Here is a 12,841-nt window from a genome sequence, read left to right as displayed (position 1 = left end):
TGTAGACATCTGCAAAAAACGATCAATCGACGAAATTGAAACATATTATACATAAAAGTTAACAAGATTTTCAATTCAATGGAATTGATTCGACCTTATTGTGAGAGGTGGAGAAAAAAAAACTGATTTTACTTCCAAACGAGTTCCTCTTGATTCAAAATCTTTGGGAGTTTAAAATCGATTAATTCCTCTTCCTTCTGAATTCGAATTTTGGAATATGTAGTTACGTAAATTAATTACACGATTTCAATACTTCTACAAGAAACTTTATCACTTTGAGTAACGTTGATTATATATCAGAGTGTGGTTCTCTTTGATATTTTAGATGATAAACCGAGGCCCACTGATGCGTAATTCTTATAACATAAATTTCGAAATTTCTGTAACTTTTTATCGTCCCATTAGCCTCGGTGCTTATTTATGTACATACGACACTTCGCATTGAAGCATTGGAAAATTTTCTTGATCCTGATATTCTCCCCGGCAAGTATGTATGTATATAAATGCGGGAAGTCCGTTTCTCTGAATGTTTCATTCCGTCGAAAGAAGCCCCTAGAATTTGGCAGGACTCTCTGATGGAGGAAAATGACTATTTTTATGGTGTTTACGAGCACTTTACGGTGAACGGTGTGGTGAACGAGGAAAGGGGAATATCGTGCGATGCAGGGAAGGGAAGAGAAGGAAAGGGAGATAACGACCACCGATTACGGACGATGACTCTTCCTCCCTGATCCTCCGCTTCTTTCTCGCTCTTTTTTCCCCGTTTTCTCGCCCGATTTTTCTTCCCATCCAAGCTGCACCTTCTTCGCCTCGACCCGGAAGCCGACCTGCGTCTTTGGGAAAAATACCCACCGAGTTCGAGATACTGTAGAATGGACAGACACGGATCGTCCGGGTGAAATATGCCCCCGTTCACGCTGAACGTCCGAGTTTATATCCATCATATTCGTTCCTCGGTCTGAGGCTCCTGGGTCAGGATATGCTCCTCATGTCCGGGAGCCATCGACTGAATAAACAGAAAATATTTCACTCCGCGTCGAGTCGCGTTTCTGGTGAAATATGGCGTAACAATTCCTTACGTTGCATATCTGCGATGTTCAAAAAACCTCAACATATTCGACAAGTTTGACAAGCTCAAATTTTACTTTACAAACCTGCGATTCCCACCGACCTGTACGAGCCTTGAACCTTTTTTTTTTGTTGTTGTTGATGTTGTTTTTTTTTTTTTTTTTTCTCATATAGAAAATAGGAAATGACCGGTAATAGCACAGAACTAAAATATGGACGGAACATCGAATGGAAAAAAAGTACTTCTTCGGACTCGGAAAGACGTCGTCTTCCGGAAAAAAATTTGCGAATTGAGGAACCTGCGTTTAATGATGGGACTAAATTTTTTTCTAACCGCTTTTGCGGAATATCGACTGAATGTAGCTAAACAAAAGTCAAATAGCCTACACGAGCCTTTAGATGCCCCTAATGTCTCTACAATTACCTGAAACGATCTGCTCTGATTACTCTCTATTCACCGTCATATTGCTCTGCAGCGACGCTAATTTTACGTTAAAGATCTCACGACCATTACTCGACTAAAAGGATGTAAATCGGTTTCACGTGTAAAGTTTCTTTTCGCTGTTACCGCGGGGAAAATGGGACGGCAAAGTCTTGACTCAAATTTTATTCGCATGCTTATGGATCCACTAGCGAAGGGTGGACGGCAAGGATACGAACTGCCATAATAGAATAAATGTTTCCCTTGCTGAACGATGCTAGGTATGTATGTACGTTTGTACGTGCGGCCTTGTGATATAGCCGAATGTACACGTATACAGGGGTTAAACTTTATTGCCCCCAAAAACGCGGAATACGGCCATAGTTTTTCGAGACGAAGAAATATAGTCCCTACATAGATTTTATTTGACATAAAATATATCGTTTCCGACAAAGACGATCTCGCGTATACTGTAACAGTACGAAAATATCTATTTTCACTTACGTCTAGCTGCACACTTTTTTTTTTATTTCATTTCTGTATCGATTATTCCCAGCAATGTAATCGAAATATCGACGAAAGGTCGCGATCAGGGAGTTTCTTTCAGGATTGAAATGAATAATTCATATGGTGTATACAAGTATAGGTATGTGTGAATGCCTTTCCGCGTGAGTTGGATATAGACTCGAGTGAAAACGCCGTGGAATAGCCAGTCAATAAGAACAGGGTTCGGTAAATTGAGGCGAATGATTGAAAGGTGCGGTTGATATTTGCGATAGAAATTACCGCGGTTAATTACAGATAATTAACATCGAACTGCGGGGCGTTAAATTGGTTCAGAAAGTGAGACGATAAGCTCTTTTTAAAAGGGGTTTAAAATTTTTACCGAAGAAGAGGTCCTTTGTTATCGTGATTTATGAATTTATGCTTCAACGGCTGTTACTTCTCCGGTATAATTAAGGTAATTAAGAACCACCCGACAAAATCCAACCTGAATCGATTAATGCCGGTATAAAGGCACACACGTATAAACTAATCGCTGCTACTGTTTATCGCGAAAATCGACGCGAACCGTGTTTCCCTGCAGAAGACACGAGTCCTTCGAAAAAGCGGCTGCTGTGTGTCCGAATATCATATCGGGCGACTCGATCGTCGATAATCAGACTTCGGAATCCCGAGGGAGAGCATCTGTTTCTCGCTGCTCGAAGCAGATAGCCGGATCCTGCCAGTCGTTTCACCTCTTCGGCAATATCGCACCCCGAGGAATTCGGCTCGTATTTTTCTGCTCGTAAATTATAAAAGCAAGAGCGAGATAAATGGACGGGGTGTGAAGAAAATTTATATAACGTAATGCAATGGCGTAATTATTAACGATGAATTAGAATTCGCGATTTGCAAGGTTTTACAAAATTCACTCGTGTGTAAAGAAAATCAGAAATTATACGTAGCGAGAAACTCGGTAAACATTCAGGCCACGTTTTCCGAAAATGATTCAACCCCAACGCTTTACGAAAGTCGGAATGAATTTAGTACCTACGTTGTATCTACGCATACGTATATACATATTATACATATATTGTATAAACTGAAGCTTGACGAGCTGCAATTAATTAAGCACGTTAGTCAACTTATATAACCGAAGTGTAACGCTGCGTTATCATCACTTTTGACGTGGGGATGAAGGCAAAAGTCTCCATTAACACAGCGCGGGTAAATAAATTTCATCCCCCGTATCAAATTCAGCGTCAATTATCCATGAAGTAATTGTTACGACGGATTTCAGCGGCAGAATTTCGGCGGAAAACTGACGCTCGGGATCCCGTTTCAAACTATTCAAATCACGGAACGAGACGACAAAGTATTTTCACGAGTTTATCCTGATTGGCGCAGGAAAAGTAATCGGATCTAAGTCTTCGTACGAGACTGAATCTTTACCAGCGAATTAGATTTTAACTTTTCCAAAACTGTCCAACAGAATTTCACAAGTTTGAGGAGTGGAGTACAGTGAACGGCTGTATTCGAATTAAAAGTTATATCCAAGGGATTCTATCGTCCATGACGTACGTCTTTTGCAGATTTGCTCGCGGTTCGAGTTCCGTGAAATTTTATTCACCCTTGAAACTCTGTATCGCGACTCGGGAAAAATTCACAGACACAACCCGAGGCAGAGATAGAGGAAAAAATAAAGGAGATAACCGGTAAGGGAGTAAGTTGCGTGAGTAAAGTTTACTCAGCTATAGGAAAATGTGTACAACCCTCTAAAATTCGACTTGGAAGAAAAGAAAATAACGTTTTTCTACATTTTTCTGCACGTCTCGCAATTATTACATACATATACGGTGATGAAATTGTTCTTTACCGAAGAAAATTTCTCTTGTTTTTTTTTTTTTCAGTTAATCATACACAGCTGTTCAAGTTCGAATATGCGTGTATAATAAAAATAAATAAAGCCCTACCGGAGTAGAAATTCCGTTGGTCACTCCGTGACAAATCGCATAAATCACTGTACGAGAGAAGATGGAGCGTCTGCGGTATAAGTGTAAGGGTTGGGGATGATAGAGTGAGTATATGTATAGGCAGAGAGCGGTCTATCCGGGCCGAACGTTTCAGAAACAATTAGAGGGGGTGTAAAAACAAGAGAGCAGAAAAACAGCAGGAGGGGTGAGAGAAGACGGGAATATCTGCAGACTCGAAGGGGCGGAGATTAGAGAGGCCGGATGCTGGTGGAAAATGGACGGAAGGCATTCTTTACCCGGTGACGACGCCTCTGGCCTCGGCGTTTGTTCGCTCGTCCGCGAAAATATGGGCGACAAGCAGACGCCGACTGGTTTGCCCAAAAGATTGTATCGCGGGAAAAGTTGTTGCCGGGAAAAGAATAACAGCAAGAAAGGAAATATGTATAAATAAAAAAAAAATAAATAAAAAATCTTGTCGCTCATCAGCGTAATCATTCGGTCGTGTTACAATTTTCTTCCAACACTCGAATTTTTCACTCAGAAAGTTTCCTGCGTTTTTTTTCATGCAAGCTTGACGATTCGTCGAAATGTACATCGTACGCGATAAATATTGTTTGCGGATTTAATACCGAATATTATACGTTTGCACTTTCATATCCAGGGTTATCATGGGTAATGGCGTCGTTTTCTTCGAAGCTGTACACCGTCCCTCTAGTATTTCATCCTGAAAAATAAACAAGTTGAACCAATATTTCTTCACCGGCGTCGATATCTCGGTTATGGAGTTTTTTTTTTTTTCCTCCTCGTCTATTTTTCTTTTTTCATTATCGCTCTCCGAGTCTCTATTTTTCGATTGGTAAAAACCGAGTTTCAGTCTTGTTACTCGAGCACTGAGACCAATTTACGGATTTCTCACTGTGCGCGAGAAGAAAAGTACTTCATTTATTACTTTTCACAAAAAAAAAATAAATTCGTGCTGGTATACACATACATACGTACCTTGTACGGTACGTTGGATTTTTTTTTTTTATTCTGATAAATTTTCCCGCGCGATTAGCTTTATTCTGAATATCTGCAACAATAAACGACAAGAAAAAAAAAACCGGGAAAGAAATGAAAGCGGAACATTTATTCTAAAAATCTCGTATATATTATTGTTTGAAATTATGCTGATATAACAGTGCTTCTTTTTCGCATAGTGTGGATATACATATGTATATTAATTAATTGATTATTTCATTAAACGTTCATTAACGCCAAAACACGTCGCTGCACGCGTGCAGTCTTATCTTATTATTTATGTTTCTTTATATTCTTTATACAGAACAACAGTTTTACAGGATACATAAACACGATATCGGATGTATGTGTATAATTAATTTCTTCGATTCGGATATTTGACGATCTGTATGATGGCATTACCCGCATTGTAATCTGTCGTTAGCGTTTTCAATCGGAAATCGTTGATCACTAACCTTATTGAGAAATGCGTTGAGGCGTATGCATGTTTTCATTTCAATTGAATCTTTTGCAAGACACAGAATCTACGGAAAATGAAACTGCACTAAAACAATCATCAGATGTTATTGCAATAACATGCGATGGTTTGTTGTGCGTTTCTTTTTTTTTTTTTTAATAAAAATTGAGAGACGGAAAATAATCTCGATCGTCTCGTAAAATTGTATTTATATCGATTGTACGTCAATTCGCCTCGATATTGCTTGAGTCTTTGGGATGAATCTTATATACAAGGTAATTGATTCGTATTATATTATGCGTGTACGAGAAAGTTTTACATTATTACACGTTGAATTATGTAGATTATAATTATATTGGATTAATTGCTATCTAAAAATTATCCGCCGATCTATGCTTGTGCGTTTAATTAAAATTTAATTGTTCTTCTTATTTTTTTTTTTTTCATGTAATCGCCGGCAAAGTTTTTTGCATTACCTATATCGGTTAGAAAATTTCAGGTTTCTCTTGCAGCACACGCGCAACATCGTACACGTAACAATATTTCGAATATAAAGACAATATGAACCTACGTACGAATTTGTAACAAAAGTTTCAAATTTATATCTACAACCGTTATTTTATCATTATGTTGTATAATTATTTTTTATTCTCTCACATTTATTCATTTATCTCGTTCTTTCGCTAGCTACAATTTACTCGCGATTACGTTGATTTTTATTTATTTTTTTACCTAGATAAGTAATACGAAAAAAGTAAAATAGATGTATTTATATGCACATGATATATAACAACGAAGAATGAATATCCGAGGATTATAAATTTATTTCCGCATCTGCAGACACCGTAATACACCGTCTCATTTTCTCCACGTACACATTTCACAGCTCAATTTAATATGGTTTTAATTCTCTGCAGCGATAATCAACTCCCGATAACGATTTTAATTATACATTATATTTTATACACTTATATCTAATCATTTTCAACCGAGCCGTAAAGTTATACGCAATTTTAATACAATTCTGAATCATTATCCGATTTCACAAGTGCCTTGGCGAAATTGATTCATTAATTCATCAGTAATGTAATAATTTACGACCGACGAACAAAAGTAAGTGCGATAAGTGATTATGCGGAAATGTGCTGAGAAGAGGGATAATTCGTAAGTAACGTAATTTCTGAAAGTACGTGGCAGTTCTTGATCATTTTAATTCTGGCAAAAAGTCTAAAACTGTTCAAGACACTTTGAATATTAAATTAAAATACGTTTAATGAACACATTTTTTTTCCCTCCCTCTCTCTCTCTCTCTCTCTTGTGTCTTGAGGAACGATACAAGTATTTCAATAATAAAAACACATTATCTTAGTAATTTTCTACGCCATGCGAGATCAGAGGTATATATTACACGTATAATTATATAATGAGAAACGAAAATAAAATTTATAACGCGACTATGAGATTACAAATAATCACGCAGTCCATTTGGTCCATTATCTAATTATCAATTTGTTTTCATTCTCCCTTGTTTTCCCGCCTCGAAACACAATTCGACCCAGCGTTAACTTTTTCTCACACACCGTGAGATTCTGAACCAATATTTATAGGTACGATAATTCAAATTGTAAATAATAATCGTAATTAAAAATTTCGAAATTGAATTTCCAGTATATGTATGTACGAGTGAACGTATACAACTAGAGTTTTTACATATACATACTTTGATTGATTTTTTACATAATACGTACTTTTATATGTTCCGTTATATATTATTATTTACATAATGTATACGTCATATCGAATATATTCAATAATTTATTATCGCTTCGAAATTGGCAACCGTTACTATTTTATATAATATTGTTTATCGTAGTATTACATATAATATATTTATATAAAACGCGATTTATATATGTAGCTAGTGCTAATTTTCACGCATCATTTTTTTTTGTTCGGCAAATATGACACAAATGTATAATCATATTCAGGCTTTCACAAAAGCAAATAACTAAATAAACAAACGTTTCTTCGAAAGTTGCTGAGAATATAGCAAAAAAAAAAAGAAAGTAAATGGGTAGAAAATTTGGCATGATATTATCGAATGAATGAAGTCAGTGAGCTGTTAATTCCTGAATTTCATGTCTATATTACAGTTATATTTTCCCTACTAAATTTGAAGAATTCTTCTTCTTCAAACCTCCGGCAAAACTGAATTTTGATTACTAGTCCGCGTCAGCAAGTCGGGTAAGCTTTCGATCCGGCAGCGGCGAAGACGAAGGTGAGGATGAGGATGAGGATGAGGATGAGGATGAGGATGAGGATGAGGATGAGGATGAGGATGAGGATGAGAATGGCGAGTGCAGTAATTATCGATAAGTCGCGCCGCCACGCAGTACTAACTGCAGTGATCAGGGGAGGATGGCTCGTCCTCCGTCTGCGTGGCGACACTCCGCACTCACGTCGGGCTTTCTCTTCCACCAGCGACGCCGACGCCGACGCCGACGCCGACGCCGACGCAAGACGGTCCCGTTTCCCAAGGAAGAGGCGGCGGCGTCGTCGCCAAAGAGAGGGAGGAACATCGCCCCATTGAACACCTCTCCATCGAGCATCGTTCCATGCCTGAAAGCAGATATTTACCTCGACAACCGAACTCGAGAAATCTAAAGGACCCAGAAAACTGGATTTTCATTACGTTATACCTACGCTGATTGTGGGAGAAATTTTTAGTTACGGTTACCGCTCGGTCCTTAACTATTTTCATTTTTTACAACAATCGAAAAATATGGTTCTAGGTGGAAAATTTGATGCTTGTGCAACGACAAATTGATGTTAAAGTTTTGTTTAACTAAAGAAGTAAAGTAAACCGAACAAACTGATTTTGCGTTGCAATTACCAAAAGAGGATCGACGATAGCGCAAAATGGTTAGGCGTATCTCGTTTTTCGTAATTCCAACGATATTCAAACAATTTTTTTAACGATGCCTGTTTTACTGAATTTTTCTAGTTACCGTAACAAATGAAATTTTTCTCAGTTTACATATTCTCATAGACACAAGTCCCAAGAATCAGTAATTTCCGCGATAAAGGTGTCCACATTTTTTTACATCCATGAATTTCGTGATTTTCATTAATTACAAAGCTTCAAGGGGACTTGAAATCAAATAAATCACTCCAAAATCTGCACGATTGATTGTCGGAGGTAGAAAGGAAGCTGTGATCGATTCCATACAAAGTGAATTGTTTTAGTTAATTTTGACCGACTTGAAGATGTTTTCAAAATCGATGCACTAGGAGATATAACGACGCTTCGTTTCTGATTTCACGATAACTGTGCAAAATGTGGAAGACATGTGATCGTCAAGTTTAATAATTATTTAGGCTTTCTTAATTTCTAACCGCGATATTGGATCCGCTTTTATCAAAAACCTTTGTATCTTCCAAAGTACCTGTTAACGAATCAATTTTTTTTGAGTTCGCAAGTTAATGTCGATAAAATGAACGACCGTATGAAAATAAATCCAACGATCGAGAGACTGACTGTATATTAGCATTGTAAATGAAAATAAAACGAGAGTATCATACACAACGCCACTCGGTTATCGCGTCGAACAATGCTATAGAAATACGAACGACTCGGTAAACTGGTTTTTAATATCGGTTTTTGCATCGACATCGCGGTGCGGCAGCATTAATTAATTGCTATTTTACTGTACGGTGAACTTAATGGACCGCGGTGCATGTGACTGGAATTGCCAGTATAATATACATACAGCGAATGCATGGAACACTTATATATATATATATATATATATATATGTATAAATGTATACCTCAATACCGCAGGTCATAAATTCTTACTACGAATGGCCAATGATCACACACATATACAACGTATACAGGTATATATAATTATATATTTAATAATCAGCTGTTGCTGAAAAAAGGTAAATTTTATATTACATACCGAATTCGTGAAATAATCGACGTCGATTTTAACGTTCAAGACTCGCAAGCGTGATTGCGTGGTCGTTTTAATGACGAATGAGAAGAAGGGGAAGTCAAGAAGGGTTGAGAAAAATTATCGTCATTCCAGGAAACTTTACTTTACAAATGAGACGGCAGTTCACCGTCCAGCCTTCAGAAGGATTTAAAGTCAGTGTACAATTATCGGGTTCATCTAATTAACGTAATTACATCGTGTAATAGAATGAATCTATATACACGGCTATGGCTGATCAAGATTCAACTATAATCTCAACAACTATTTATAGAAGTCGGTAGGTGTTTATGTATACGTATATAAGTATAATATAAAGTACTGGAATAAAACTTCTCCACTTCGTATTTTTTTTATTTACTGTTATTACTGTTTATTTATTTATTTTTGTTATCTTGATGGCACCGTTGATAAAAGTACAATACAGAAAGAAAAGTTTCATCACGCTTCCTGCAACCCTCCCTTCAACTTTTAAGGCACGAGTATATACAACGAAACCAACTTTTCGCCTCGGTCGATCGTACGTACGTGAAAAAAAAACGGAAAAAAGGAAAACCATAAAAAAAAAAAAAAAAATAGAGCGATTTATTTTTTGTTTAGAGAAATTTATTCCTCTTACCAGACAGATCTAAGCCACCGATACTACAGATGTCCAGTCCCCCTGTACTTGTTGCACAACAGTGTTGCTTCGGACCGAGGGGCTTTGGTCTGCATAAGATCTGTAGAAATGCAAAGCAATGAAAAACAAATTAGATAAATTAAAAAAAATATCGTTGTTCGTATTTGACAGACGACACAGCAAGGAGGTAAAATTTTTCCGAACTATAAGAAAACGATTTTCGAAAGCTCTGATCTCAGTCAGAATAAAAAGTCACTATCATCCTAGCTCTAAATTCGGCCGAAAAAAGTATTGAAAGTTGTAACGAATCTTAGATATACATATAATCGTCTTTTTTAAGTTAGGGGAAAGACAAGAGCGGGCAATGGTGAGAAAATATTACCTTAGTGTATAGAAGCTCCTTGGAGATGCGTCGGAAGTGATTGTTCAACAGCCAGTAGAGAAATGGGTTCCAGAAGCTGTTGGAAAGGGCGAGCCATGTGGCTAGGAAATCTAGGAAGGGGGGCGGTTTGCTTCCTGTACAAGCCGCTACCACTTCCTGAATTGTCCACGGAGTAACCATCACAATGAAACCCAAACTCATCGCGGCCATTGTCCGGGAAGCCGAGGTGGACAATCGTCTTTCGTGAGCTACCAGCTGCGAGCAGAGAAATCAGAAATCATTCGAAAAGGAATTACTCGCATGGATCTCATACCGCTTCCATTCGATCGTCGTACGGTAATTAAGCAGACCAACGTGCAGATTCGACAATTAGTGAGGGTGAAAAAAAAACCCCTCGATCCCGGAGTCGAGTTGTCGTTATTTCTTTCGTCAAATCGAACCCGGTCACAATACGCCGATTGTTGTACCGGAAGCAATTCCGGGGGCAAGGAAACTTGGGAGCTTTAGCGTTTTCATCACGACACAGAGTTGAAAAGTCACCCTAAGACGACAGTTTAATATCGGGCACGTAGACCGTAGGTACATGAAAAGTTCATTTTTCTCCTCCCGTTATCGCTGATGACCCCCCTCACCCTCGATCTTTTCAAAGCTCAGGAAACTCAGTTTTCGTAAACTCTAAATGGGATTTTCACGTTCCGAGAATAAACAGAAACTGATATCCAACTGCAGGTGGTAATTACGTCGGAGCAAACGAGACTCGTAGCTTTCACGGTGAGAATAAGCGAATGAGAAATAAAGAGAGGGAAACAAATGGGGGAAGAGTGCCGGGTAATCTCGTCGGCACGGCGTCAAAAAGCTCGGGAAGTAGGATTACGCAACTGTTCTCCTCTCGAAGGCGAGAACTAGCTCTCGTGCAACGCTATAAGGATTAATGGCCTGGACCAAGTTCTTCTCCCAGACTCGCCGAAATCTCTCCGTCATCTACCTCTCTTTTCGAAGAGATTTTCCCACCCTGTCGTATAGTAGTCGTTACCAGATTAAACGCGGCTTTTCCACCGAGGAGAAAGTACCTCGTATAAGGTATAGAAAAACGTGTATATATATATATGTGTGTGTGTGTGTGTGTGTACCTATATAACCGTCAAAGGTGGCACTGCTCGGACGATAAGGCGAAAATACGGCTGTGTTAAATTCTCGTTTTTTTGCTTCTTTCTTTCTTTTTTTTTTTTTTTGTCATCCACCCCGCGGGGTGTTGTAACCAAAGATGCGACCGGTGATCTGCACGTGTCGAATGTTACAGGTATAATTCAACCCCAAAATAGAACCCCGTATACCTGTATTTGTATGAGGCCGAGAGCTCGGAGGGAGGATTTGCGGCTTGTGACGAGGATGAGGGTCGTGATATTGGTTGGCGAAAGTTTCCGTTGATAAGGAAAACTCGTGGGAATAAGAGGTGGGCGTAAAGGCGATTACAAGATAATGCCAATGGGAATATACATTATACCCATTTGGTGAAAATTTTCTATCCCCCACCCCTTTCCCTCTACCTCTTTTATCCACCAAGCAGCAGTGTTTTATCACATTTAAACCGCGATGCGCAACAACATCGGGGGTAAGTAAGTGTGGGAGACCACCCCGTTTGGTTTGGGGTTAATGTAGTACAAGTGTAACCCCCCCCACTTTTCGAAATTCTCCGGGGGAAGGCGTCAGGAGACTTTTGCTTGACTTTAGCTTTATATTTAGGTATAGGTATGTATGTTCCGGTTTGTGAGAGAGCTTGTTTCTTCGTGCGAGGGTTGTCGCACCCTCGGCTTAATTCCAGGATGGTTTAATCAAGGGTCTGTTCTTACGCCCTTTACCGAATTTACCCACCGTTAACGGGGTATTGCAGGAATTTAAACAGCGCCTCCGCTGTTCTGAACTCGGGATTCACGGTCGTTGGTGTTCAAGAATTCGATAAGGGGTCTTGGGTCTTGAGGGTACGTACATACACGATCACCAGTCGTATAATTTGAGAGTGAAACCGTGATTCCATTGCCCATTTTTTTTTCTACTCATTCATAACCGAGCTGTACAACGAAATAACAGACTTTTAACTTATCGGATTTACCTAGGTATATACGATTCGCATAATTTAACACCGAATACGGGTCAGCTGATGCTGCGGTTGTCTTTGCCGCCATCTTTCTCGGATTTACACTTTGTAAGGGCGGACTTGAATTGGGGGTTGCGAAAAAATGAACAAGCTCGGTTCTGCGCACGCAGGAAAACGTTTATATCACGAATTCAAATATGAAAATGGGCGATTAGCATAGGGGCTTGTGGCGGAAGGGCAGCATCGAAGACAAACTGCTCTACCAACATTAGCATGTGCGGGATTTATCGTCTGAACTTCCCCAATACGAGCGAAACTCCCGCCGC

At 38.9% G+C, this 12,841-nt stretch overlaps 1 protein-coding gene across 7 annotated transcripts in view; it reads right to left on the bottom strand.

Moving 5' to 3' along the window:
• Window positions 1-4,492: 4,492 nt before the first annotated feature.
• The window catches only part of LOC124220970 (trace amine-associated receptor 9), a 77,251-nt gene continuing 68,902 nt past the window's right edge, over window positions 4,493-12,841 (bottom strand). For 6 of the 7 annotated variants that reach the window (XM_069137176.1, XM_069137177.1, XM_046630471.2 and 3 more), the window contains 3 exons: window positions 10,421-10,675; window positions 10,039-10,138; window positions 5,524-8,041 (listed from right to left, as the gene is read on the bottom strand). In XM_069137176.1, the coding sequence (XP_068993277.1) occupies window positions 7,878-8,041; window positions 10,039-10,138; window positions 10,421-10,675 (519 nt within the window). In that variant the 3' untranslated portion in view covers window positions 5,524-7,877. Of the gene's footprint in view, window positions 4,670-5,523; window positions 8,042-10,038; window positions 10,139-10,420; window positions 10,676-12,841 lie in introns of those variants that run through there. The other variant, XM_046630473.2, reaches the window with a different exon arrangement.

The sequence above is a fragment of the Neodiprion pinetum genome, chromosome 6 (assembly GCF_021155775.2).
Source record: "Neodiprion pinetum isolate iyNeoPine1 chromosome 6, iyNeoPine1.2, whole genome shotgun sequence".
Lineage (NCBI taxonomy): Eukaryota > Metazoa > Arthropoda > Insecta > Hymenoptera > Diprionidae > Neodiprion > Neodiprion pinetum.
This window is presented reverse-complemented; position numbering and strand designations above follow the sequence as displayed.